This window comes from Drosophila mauritiana, chromosome X, assembly GCF_004382145.1.
Source record: "Drosophila mauritiana strain mau12 chromosome X, ASM438214v1, whole genome shotgun sequence".
Taxonomy (NCBI): Eukaryota; Metazoa; Arthropoda; class Insecta; order Diptera; family Drosophilidae; genus Drosophila; species Drosophila mauritiana.
Genome location: NC_046672.1, coordinates 12077050 through 12086978, shown reverse-complemented (window position 1 = coordinate 12086978; position 9929 = coordinate 12077050). Strand labels below are relative to the sequence as shown.

Sequence of the window (9929 nt, the reverse complement as noted above, 5' to 3'; positions counted from 1 at the left end):
AAAAGCTCGTTATTAAAAAAAAAGAAACGAAAAAAAGGTTGACAAAAAAGTTGGTAATGCTAAAATAAAGGTAGTTTTGTACTACCCTAATTTTCGCATTTTAAAAGAAGGCTGTTTGACTCTGGATCATCAAATTGGCATATACTTTCGCCATGTTTAAATTCTGGATCGCAATAACTTGGGGACTTTGACAATGCCACTTCATTTGCGCCGGTTTCGTGTCATTTATGTGTTTTTTTCGTGTCAGATTTTTTGTTTTTGGCTGAGTGTCAGGTCTAGGCTAGAAAACAGCTCTCGAGGCAGAGGTGCATACTGATGATGCAGATGATGGCTATGGAAATGGGGTGATGGGGGTTGCCAGCAAGTCTGTAATTGAAATGCAGAAAATGGAGAGCAGCCTCGACCTGGGAAAGGTGAGTACCGTCCCCTTTCTGCCGGGGATAAATAATGCAGCAGGTCTGCACAATTGTGAGGTGCAGGAAGTGGATGCTTTCTTCATCTGTCTCGGCCTGAGCCGCTGTTGACACATAGTTTGTAGTTGGTAAACAGGCAACACAAAACTGCTCAACGAGCACCTGAAGATGCTTTGTATAAATTTGAATATTTAACTGCAGCTGCAGTTGCAGATGGAGATGGAGATTGGAACGGTGGTGGGGGGGATGGGGGCTGTGGTGATGCACTGGCTTTGGCTGTGGCAGTCGTAGCAGTTACAGGACCCACGAAACCCACCCACAAGTAGCAACATTTCACTCAAATCTAGTACAGCTGCTGGCTCCGGCAACGTGGCCTGGCCAAATCTTTTGGCAAAAGCCGGAGCGACCCCCAGGCCCCTCAGCCCCCGCAAAACGCATTTGGCATGCATGTGTGTCAACGCTCTGGCCAAAACAGCAGCAACGTCGCAGCAGCAACACCAACTGAGTTGATTATTATGTATGCATTTTGGGGCTTAACTTCCTTGGGGGCCAAATGGTTCAACTGACATTCACCCGCTGCTTCAATGATCACGTTTCCAGGGTATTTAAGCAACGCTATTCATGAGCATAGTTGCAATATGTACATATATGCACAGCTGCAGGATCAAATTGGGTGTAACTTTCAAACCGCATCATCAAATTATTACAAGTTGTATTTTAGGCGAAAATAACTCTTAGCATACTCAGAAATACTTATTTGTTATAAGAATCTGCTTGAATAATTTAAATACTTACTTTTCATAATGGTCGCACTCAAATATAATCCGCATTCAGTGGCTGAGATAAGCGAAATTCAATAAAAACACAGGGGTATAGCTTCACATTTAGTTTTCATATTCATTTATTTATTTTTAATTAATTCATTAGTTTTATTTATTCTTAGACCCTTGATATCCTCAGAAGTTGTGTTGTGTGGTTTTCTTTTTTTTTTTTGTTTTGGTTTATCTTTACCGCTTGTCGCATGTTTTTTGTTTTGTTTTTTATCCATTTATATATTTTCATATATAATATAGTTCAACTTAATACGCTTAAAATATTCTCGTTTCGCGTTGAAATCATTACATATATGGTATATCATTATCATTATTGCAATAATTATCGTAATTACCTTTAGTTTATGTCATTTTAGTTTACTGTTCTGCTGTGGTAATATAATGCCATATATAATTGTTCATTTACCGATAGATACATATATGCATATGCCTAGGGGGTTCTAGGTGATGAATGGGGGTTATCGTTTATCGTTTGCATTGACAATGCGGGGGTTGCAGAGGGGGGTGTCCGCCCCGCCGACCCTTGAATTCTCCACTAAGCTTACACAGACAAAAAAAAGTTGGGATGTTTTCTGTTCGTTTCTCAATTAGTTTGAATTTGCCCTACAATATTCCTTAGGTTTGCTTGGTTTGCCTCGGTTTATTTACTATTTGTGAATTACATAGTTCGATATACTACAGATTCATCTTCTCTGCTATTTTGTCTAATAAATATAATTTGTTCTTCTTTTTTTTTAAATTGTTCTCCTCTGCGTTTATTTGTTTATAATAAGTATTTCAACTTTTCTTGTTGCGTCGCTGCCTTTTGGTTGGTTTGTTTATATTATTTTGTTTATTTGTTTATTATATCTCATAAATTCTTGTTGTTGCTAAATTTTGTTGTTTGCTTTGCTGTCGAGTGTATATGTACTTGCATCTGTATTATGTCGGTGTATGTGGGAGGGTGTGTTTGTATCTGTGTGAGCTCTGTTATAGTTGTTGTTTAGCTTGTTTATTTTGTTTGTGGTGTGCAAAACGTTTAAATGTTAATTTATCTCAATTGTTTCCCTGTTTCTTTATTTGCTAAGTATTTCTCATCGTTTTTTCGCCTTTCAACTTTAGCATTATTTTAGTATTAAGTTTAGGTTTAGTTGTAAGTTAGTCCTTCGGTTTAAGTTGAAGTTTGTGTAGCTCTAACATAAATATCCTAAAATACTTGGGTTTTCAGTTATGTACACATAAATATTTCTTGCTGCGTCTGCTGTTTTGTTTTATATTTTACTTTTACTCTATTTTATTTCGGTTTCTCCGTTCTCAAGCCATTTTATAGTTTGCTCTAATCAATAATATTTATTTTAGTGTGCCATTTGTTTATCTTTTTTTGTTTGCTTTTGAAGCAATTTCATTTCGTTTTTTTTTTGTTTGTTTTCATTTTGTTGCTTGTTTGCTTTTTATGCTTGCCAAATTCTAATAGGTAACTGACTCCTGCTCTTTTTCGAATTGTTTTGGTTTGCCAATCAACGAAACGGAAATGGAAACGAATCAAAAACCAGATGGGAGAAATTCGAGCGGAAAGTACAGTGGTACCCCGCACACGTACAACTAACATATAGACTCCTATACATATTACATATATTTATTTATATTTATATATGCCATTTATCCAATAGTTTGTCTCGTTTATTTTACATCTAGTTAGGCGCGACAACGATGGAGAAAAAAAAGCCAAAAAAAATGTTCGCACACTTCTGTGTGAGCTTGTATATTTTGTTTTTTTCTTGTATATAACTAGAGATTACGATGCACGGTGCCATATACGATATAACACTAGTTTACCTTGATTAGCCTTAATATATATACACAGATACTCCGGCAAATGTCGGGCGACACCGAATTTCCATTCATATTTTTTGATATAACGCTATCGCACGCACGCGGACTCTTTCTCTCTACCTGATGTACGGACAAAATTTCTTTCTTGAGCGGACATTTAGCAATATACCTGTCGCTCTTCGGCGGACAACACTCGCTTCCATGAACGGACACTCATTCTGCTCTAAGCTGCGTTCTACTTGGCTGGCTCCCCATGCTCCCTTCTTGTCCAATTGATCGATCGTTTTGGCCTCGTTTTGTGGTCTGGTTTTCGAGTTGGTAATTTTTATAAAATTTCGTTTTCTTGCTTGCTCGCAACTAATTCAGCAATCTTTTGTTTTCCTTTTCTACGGTATTTTGTTATTAGCAATGTTTTCCTTAGTTTCTAGGAGGCAAGGAAACGATCAACACACACACGCAATTATTTAACTATACCTACACATATAGTTGTGGCAATAAATTCGATAAGCACCAATTCATGGAAAATAAGTGAAATTCGAGCTGCAAAAAGTGGGGTTTTTCTAAAGCGAAGCAAAATTGGTCAACTAATCCGGTCAAATTCTACTTTAATTGGCATCTAATATCTGTCTGGATCCCTGGCAATCTCAATCAAATTGGACGGAAAGCTCAACGATCTCGATCTGGGTTCCAAAGCTGAAATCATATATCTATTTCGTGTTTGTGTTGTTTTTAATACTGTTTTTAAGCTTTATTTATTTCGATTCGTTTTATGGTGTTGAGTTTATTTGGGCCGCATTGAGCTGAGTTCGAGAAAAGCAGACTTACAAATAATAACAAAACATTTCACTTTCCACATAATAATAGCATTAATATGTATAATTAAAATTAGTTCGATATATACTTTTTAATATTTTTTTTCTTATTTTTTTGGATTGTGGATGTGTTTGCCCTTGCCTCGGCCATATATGTATGAACAATAATAATGAATAAATTAATTAATTAAGTAGGACGAAACTTAAACTTATCTATAAGAACATTACAGCTATAGGTTTCTCGCTATAAATATGTGTGTGTGTGTGTTCTATATTTAATATATATCATTTTATATTTTATTAAAAAAAAAAAACACTTTACCTAACAGCTACATTTTCTTGTTCGATCTCTATAATTACGTTTCTTATTTTTTTGTTATCCATTTAATTTTCAAAGCTGACACTGTGCAAAGCAAACGAGAGAAAGCTTTCGCTAAGCAAAAATCTCCCACAACCCCAAAACCGGTTGTCTAGTGTAGTGAGTCCGTCGGTGTGTCTATGTGTGTGTGTGTGAGTTTTGGTCTGGGCCTGTCCTTCAAAATGTCCACTTCCGTTTCCGTTCCCGCCACCTCTCTCTCCATTTCCGCTTATGTACATTGGATGGTTGGTATCAAATGGAAGATCCAAGGGATCACCTCCTGAAGGTCCGTCGGTCAGTTGCCGTTCAATTGGTTTTGTTTAAAACTATGCCAGTCTCAAAAAGCTCGAGTACCACGAAAAAAATTAGATACGCCCATTCCCATAAATTTCCCGCCCCGCTAATTTTCCTCCTGCGCCCCTTATTGTGGTGAGTATGCATGTACATATGTTCTGTATGTTATGGTACGCTTTATGCTCGTATGACTACTACACTATACTATCCATTATCTTTATATATATATACTATATATATATATAAATATATATATATATATGATGAATATATATATATATGATGTATATATATATATGTATCTGTATATCTATAACTTCGTCTATATCCGCGGCTGTATCTGTAATCTGTATCTGTACTGTAAATGTATCTGCGGCTTAGCTGACGTCACACACACACACATATATAAACGTACATGCAGCTACATGGGATTATGTTGGCATGTCGCTTTCTTAATTTTCATTAATTTTCTTTCTTTACTTTTCTCTAGTGGCTAACAATAAAAAAAAATATTTTATGTATACGTGTATATATATATATATATAATGTTCCTTGACATCAAAAAACTGGTTCGATAACATAGATTTATGTACTACATATATATATATATATATATATATGTTTATATATATATATGTATAAATATAAATAATTATGTCTCCTGTTCTTCGGTTTTCACTGCGCTCCTCGCGTTTTAGTGGCTGGTTTTTAGGGATTTCCTACGGAGCTAACAGTCGGCTTCGCGGTGGAGCTCCTCCTCGTCCTCCTGGATAAGATCGGTGGATCTGCGGCGTCGACGTCGCGAATTGGGCACTCCCGCCGCACCGCCGGTGGCGCCCTTCTTCTTCACGAACTTGATGTTGTACGGATCCTCCGCCAGTTCCGGATAAAGATTCACATCGTGGATGTACTCACCCTCGTAGTTATTGGCATAGCTCTGTTTCAGGATCTCATCGGTCTCCTGCTGGCTCCACTCGAGTGCCGTGGTCAGTCCGCTGCGGAGTGCCTCCTTTTCGCGGTGCCACGCCTTTCGCACCGCCGTCAGCTTGGCGTGGTGCATCAGTCGCTGCTGCTCCTTGGCTACTGTGGTGCCGTAGCGCAGATTAATGATGGCGTGTGCCCCGTGAATCTTAACGTCCAGATAGTTGCCCGTATTGGAGGACGAGCCACCACCGGATGATGACGACGAGGAAGATGAGGAGCCGGCACCACCACTGGCTGCTCCCGCTGGTCCACTGCCCACAGTCGCCTCCCTTGTGATCTCATGGAACGTGGTGTTCACCTGACCCTGCAGACGCTTCAGCTGCTGCCTGTCCTCGGTGGCCCGCCAGGCATCCTCCTTCACGAAGAAGAACGAGTCCTGCTGGGCATTGTGAACCACAAAGGTGAATGGCAGTAGTTTGGAACGATTGAATACACTAGTGTAGACATCCCGGTAGATGGCATTCGCCGCTGGTACACTGGACACTATGGCTTGGCCATCGGCGGTACGGGAGACGACAATGCCCTTGCCAAACGGTGGCTCCGTATCGGATCCGATTGTCTTGGGCGATGGGTCCATCACATCGCACTTGAGGGCGGAACGCGGTGGTGCCGACAGCTGTTCGAAGTCCGACATTCGGCGCACGTTTAGGTGAGCCAGGAAGCCGCTCTCCACCGCCATGGTGGGAATGTTATCGAAGGGTCGCCGCAGATTCAGGGCCACCGGATTGGCGGGTGGTCGGCCCCAAAGTGCTGGCGGTTGCCACAGATCCCGGGCCAATTGAGGCACCAGATTGCCCACATTGTAGCCCAGGGTGCGCATCCAGGCGGCAAAGTCCTCTGGATAGTGACGTTCGTGGCCGACATTAATGGGATCGTTGCCATTGAATCGGTACAGATGCAAGCGCGTCGGTGTGATGATCCTCTCCACAACACGCTGCCAGTCCGGCGACATCCACTGGCCAATCAATGGATCATATACTCGACCATCGCCCATGTGCACCAGCGTGGTCACCTGATCCAGAATGCCGCCGCAGAAATCGATGGGCAGATACAGATATGGATTGGAATCGTAGACAATGTGACCGAATGGTGAACGCATTATCTCCCGAATGCCCTCGCCGTACTGGTTGAAGAGCATCAGTGGAGTGCCACTCTGATCTGTGGCCACATAGTACTTGTGCCGGTACACCTGTGCGTAGATTAGATGACCCACATCGTCGTAGGTCAGTGACATTAGCTTGCCATCCCGCGGCGAGTATATCTGGCTGACCTCGTAAGGTCGTTGCTGGTTGGTGTAGAAGAACTGTGTGACATTGCCAAAGTTATCCTTTCGCGTCGTCAGACGCTTCAGATGATCGTAGTAGTAGCGTACATCGAAGCGACCCCGCTTGGAGGCCCGGACAAGCAGGCCCTGGGTATTGTAATGGAACCGCTCTTCTCTGGCATTTTGGGCCACAAGACCCCTCGCATCGTACTTATACTGCCCCTCGCCGAACTTCACAATCCTGTCCTGGGCATTGTACTCCATTGGTATCGTGTTGCCTCTATAGGTGAGCGACAGCAGGTTGCCATTGTCATCGTACCGGAAGCCCCACGGTTCCTGGGCCTCCACGCCCACCAACTGGCCATCGCAGTCCCATGTGTAGTTTTTCACATTCGTATAGCTGTTTACCGCCATGTTCCGCGTGTAGGTGCGCGTCTGCGAGATCCTGCCGTGCACTCCATACGAGAACTCCATGCGGAACACCTCCAGCCGATGGATGGCTAGGGCCATTCGCTGCGTCTGGAAGCGTCCATCGACCGTCCGTGTGAAGCTGGCGGTTCCGTCATGCAATTGGGTTTGATTCTGCGCCGGCTGCGAGAATCGGAACTGCCCAATCAGGCTGGGTCTTCCCGTGCGCGGATCGTAGGCAAAGGCCTGTGTCGGCAGACTCTGACCACCGATCCTGCCCTGCAGGGCCACCACTCGCAGCTGGGAATCGTACTCGTAGCTAAACTTGGCATTGCTCAGGCCCGTTTTGGCCACATAATCGATCCTCTCCTCGGCCAGCAAGCCGGCGGCATACTCGAAGTCCCATCGGTACTCCAATTCCCGTTCCGTGTGCGAAACGGTGCTCGGCATTCCGGTGGCCTCGTTGTACTGGAATTCACTCCTTCCATCTCCATGGACCACCTCCGTCAACTGGCCAGCGGCATTGTAGCGGTATACGATGCGGGCCCCATCGCCCGGTAGGATCGTCTGGAGCAGGGCTCCCGCATGGCTGTAGTGCTGAAGATAGGCCCTTGTGCTGCCCGGCGGCGTGTAGGTGCAGCGGATGAATCCAATCGAGGTCTGCATGCTGAAGCTGTGTCGAGTTCCGGAGGGCAGGACCACATGCCTCAAACCGCCGGCATCATCGTACTGCAGCACAAACTTTCGCTGGCTGGCCAATCCGATCTCAGAGACCAGATTCCAGTCATTGTACACGAAGGACACGATGCCATCCTGCTGCGAGGTAATCTCCGAGAGCAAACCATGTCGGTCGTAGCTGTACTTGAGCTCCGCTGGACCCCAGGCCCAGCCCTCGACGCGATTGAATCGATCGTAGGTGATGTTTACCGGATAGCCATTGGTGGGGTAATAGGATTTGGGCAGACCAGACTGATCGTAGGCCACTATCAGGATCGGGGTGCGTCGGGCATCGTAGAAGGTCTCCCGGTTGGTGAACTGATCGAACTCCACGCCAATCACCCGCGACTGGTTGACCCAAATCTCACGGTTGAGCGTCTGCTGCGGATTCCTAACATCGCCCACCAAACTGTAGACGGAGTACATTGAGTTGGTCAGTCCCTCGCCCATGGTGACACTTTGATGTGACCACATGGCCAGCATTTCCGCCTCCACGGGCAGAGCTGCCTCCAGCAGGGGGTGTCTGGCCACGGCAGAGGCCTCCACCACCACGCCATTATCGCCATGGATAACCAGGGTGTTGTTAGCCTTCAGTTCCGCATCGGCGTGGGCTTGTCCGCGCTTCAGAAAAGTGGATCGCACTCCGCCCAGAACCAGCAGCTCATTGGCCTCGCCGGCGATCCGTTCCCTCGAGAAAAGGGACTCCACGGAGGCATGGACGTACACTGTGAGACCCTGGCTATCGGCCAGCTGGGAGGTGATTCTCACGATCTCACCGCTGGGCAGTATCATGCCAGTGACCCGTCCAAACTCATCGTACTGGTAGATGTATGTCTCACCGCCAGAGGACCGCGAATTCAGCAGACCCGTGTTACTATCGTAGTCCAGCTCGATCTCCTGGCGACCCTTCTCGCTCAGCTTGGTCATGATGCCAATGCCATTGATCTGGATCTCCGATTTGTGGTCCTGCGTGTTCTCAATGGAACTCACCACATTGCTGTAGTCGCGCAGGAACTGGATCTTATTGCCGGAAGCATCAGTTACCGTTGACAATCGGCCGAAACTGGTGTTCTTCGAGTACAGGAAGCTATAGCGCGTCTTACCGGAGGTCAGATCCTTGGTGGCCACGTGCTGGCCATATCGGTTGAACACGTATATCTCACTGGACGGCGGGAAGGGAATGTGGAACTCGCCGTTCTCATCGTGCGAGGGCAAATAGTGCTCCAAGGCCAAAACGTGCAGAGATCCTGAAATATTATGGGTAAAAAAACATGACGATGTAATCATAGAAAAGTAAAATAAAGTATGCATTCGCACTATTTGATCTGTATATTTATTGGGTGTGTTTTGTTTACATTGGCAGTATTGGAATAACTTTTAGCACTTTACGAATTAATTACGAAGAAAGAGTTGCCAATTTGATGGGTCGAGTTAATTTTTAATGTGCGCCGAGTTAAAGGAGCACTTTACTGGAAGTTAAACGCAACTTTTTCTTTACAAGCGCAGCTTATCAACTTTATTTACTACCTAATGGGTGGCTGAAAATGCTGGAAAAACATCTGCTCGGCATTTGATTACCTTTTCCCTCGAACGCTGGGAAAAGTCGTAAAAAAAAGTCGCACACTCGTTGTCCTTGCCAGATAATTGACTCATTTATTCATTCCCAGCTCCTTGGGCCATTCCTTTTAACTGGTCATCAAATTTATTCGCACTTCCTTAACGGTCCATTCCCATTCCAAACTCGATTTTCCCTTGGTTTGTTGATCATTTGCTTAAGCTAAACGCCAAGTTCCTGCAGCTGTTTGTTTTTACTGCTCTGGATTTTCCCTTCCTCAGTTTTCACTGCACTTTCCCCTCCCCACCGTCCATTGAATATTACCCAGCACCCCCCGTTTTTCAGTTTTTGAATCACTGCAAATGCACAAATACAAAATGGCATAGGTAAGTTCTGTCTGCAAGCGAGTGTCTTAAGTATTTTTGTGCAATTTGCTACTACTACTACTACTACTAGTCATCCGCCTCCACCAGCCACGC

At 44.5% G+C, this 9929-nt stretch overlaps 1 protein-coding gene across 3 annotated transcripts in view; it reads right to left on the bottom strand.

Annotated features, from left to right (window-relative positions):
- Window positions 1-2271: 2271 nt before the first annotated feature.
- Window positions 2272-9929, bottom strand: part of LOC117148735 (teneurin-a) — a 126923-nt gene continuing 119265 nt past the window's right edge. For all 3 annotated transcript variants that reach the window (XM_033316304.1, XM_033316303.1, XM_033316305.1), the window contains exon 17: window positions 2272-9142. In XM_033316304.1, the coding sequence (XP_033172195.1) occupies window positions 5250-9142 (3893 nt within the window). In that variant the 3' untranslated portion in view covers window positions 2272-5249. The remainder of the gene's footprint in view (window positions 9143-9929) is intronic.